The sequence below is a fragment of the Chlamydotis macqueenii genome, chromosome W, assembly GCF_036417535.1.
Source record: "Chlamydotis macqueenii isolate bChlMac1 chromosome W, bChlMac1.mat, whole genome shotgun sequence".
NCBI classification, from domain to species: Eukaryota; Metazoa; Chordata; class Aves; order Otidiformes; family Otididae; genus Chlamydotis; species Chlamydotis macqueenii.
Window position 1 is genome coordinate 51,568,156 of NC_141592.1, and position 2,239 is coordinate 51,570,394.

Sequence of the window (2,239 nt, forward strand, 5' to 3'; positions counted from 1 at the left end):
GCCAACTATGGGGTATTCGCAGACTAACAGGTATTCCTCATTCTCCTACAGGCCAAGCCATTGTAGAACGTGCACATGCCACCTTAAAATCGCTTTTGCAAAAACAAAAAGGGGGAGAGCCGGCACCCTCTGAAAGGCTTGCAAAAGCACTTGATGTGCTAAATTATCTGAGATTAACAGGAGACCATGAATCTCCTCCAATTGTAATTCATCATACGTCATTGCAATCTGGACTGCAGAAAAGTGATTCGGTGAAGGTGCAGTACCGGGATTTAAGAACTGGGGAATGGAGAGGTCCGGCAGAAGTGAAAATGACCGGTCGAGGTTATGTTTGCGTTTTGACAGACGAAGGACCACGATGGGTTCCAAGTCGATGGGTGAAACCTTGGAAGGAAGACCTGGGACAGCAGGATGCATCATCATCATCCTCCTGATGCTGGTAACTGGGTGTGTTGGTGAGACTGTGGATTTACATCGTATTGACCCCGGACCAAACGTGTGGCTGACATTTGCCAACATTACAAACCAATCATCGTTTTGTGTGTCAATGGCTACTCCTGCTGATCCTTTTTGTACGTGTCTGATTGGTACTCCCTATTGGAATCTGGATGACTGGAAAGGATGGGTCAATAATCACACTGTTTTGAGTGAGACTGTGGTGAATCAAACATGCCACGCAAAGATGGAGTGCGCCAGCCTCCGCCCTGGACAGAAACCGGTGTGTTGTTCTGGGAATAGCAGTCAAATTGGAATAGCTGCAGCATTGGTGATTAGGCATTTAAATCGTAATTTGCCTTGGGATCCACAAGAGTTAGATCTAATGGGATCCTTAAATGGTTCAGGGTCTCGTTTTATGCTGGGAGGTCCCCTTTTTACAGAAAAGGGGGTGAATACAGCATGGAACAGGAACCAATGGACTGATGTGACCAGTAAAATGACTGACGCCCAAGGAAAACCTGTGTATACTTATCAAAGCAGCTCAGGAGATTATTGTAATGGAGCAGTGGGAGCAGAAATCAAAGGTTCAAAGATGCCTCTTTGGGTGAATGACACGGCCAAGGCCATACCCCCGGGATACTTCTTAATTTGTGGGGATCGGGCCTGGTCGGGAGTGCCAAAAGGGGCTATAGGAGGACCGTGTTATTTTGGAAAATTGATAATGTTTGCTCCATCTGTGAAAATATTGCAAAATCGTACTCGAGCAAGGAGATCACTAGAAGTATTAGCTCCCAACTGTGACAGCAATTTAACCCTATTGGGTACAGCTGAGCCTATAGCATTATCTATATTTGTTCCTTGGGCGGCATCTGCAAAAGCTTTAGCTAGCTTAAATAGATTAGCTTGTTGGGCACAAAAGCAAATGAATTTAACCTCTAGCATGTTATCAGGATTATTAGAAGACATGAATAGTATGCGTCATGCTATTTTGCAGAATCGGGAAGCCGTTGATTTTTTGTTATTAGCGCATGGAGATGGATGTGAAGATTTTGAAGGTATGTGTTGCATGAACATTTCTGATCACTCTAAATCAATACACTATCAGTTGGCAGAGTTACGCCGGAACATGCATGCAATACAAGTGGAAAATGGACTTTCGGACTGGCTGAAATCATTGGGGGTCACAGGTTGGCTAAAAGATTTGATAGTACATGGGCTGGTAATATTAGTGGCTTTGCTGTTGACACTAATGATATTGGGGTGTATTTTAAAATGCTTTGTGAAAGCTATGAAACATATGATGACTGGGGTCTGGATTGTTCAAAAACAAAAAGGGGGATTTGTTGGATACCTGGAGAGCCAGGGGCACTTAGTGAACAATCCAGACCGAATGGAATTGTTATGTTTTTGAGTAGCAGGCCTCAAGGACATCGATAAGGCCGCTTGTGAGAAAGTACTGAAGCTGCCTGTAAGAAAATACTGAAGCCACCTGTGAGAAAATAATGAGGCCGCCTGTGAGAAAGTAATGAAGCTTCCTGTGAGAAAGTAAAGGAAGCAACCTTGAGAAGAAGGAAAACAGCTGGCATACGTGACTGGGGGCTGAACATGAAGCAGGGTGCAGGTGGAGAGAGCCGTGCGCGTGAACAAAGAGACTTAACGAATCATATTTTAGCTAGGAGCGCATGCATGATATAGTTAACCAATTAGTAGAGAGCTTGCGCATGATACGGAATTAGAAGGGCTATATTAACCGGGATGTATCAACAATAAATTGGCATTTGCTTGATCATATTGGTTGTCA

The 2,239-nt window shown here is 44.1% G+C and overlaps 1 protein-coding gene across 1 annotated transcript; it reads left to right on the plus strand.

Annotated features, from left to right (window-relative positions):
- Nucleotides 1–358: 358 nt before the first annotated feature.
- LOC147596800 (uncharacterized) lies at nt 359–1,729 on the plus strand (the record flags this gene model as incomplete). The annotated part of the gene is made up of 1 exon (XM_086769447.1): nt 359–1,729. A coding segment is annotated over exon 1 (1,371 nt), but the record flags the coding sequence as incomplete, so codon positions are not given.
- Between the last annotated feature and the right edge of the window lie 510 nt (nt 1,730–2,239).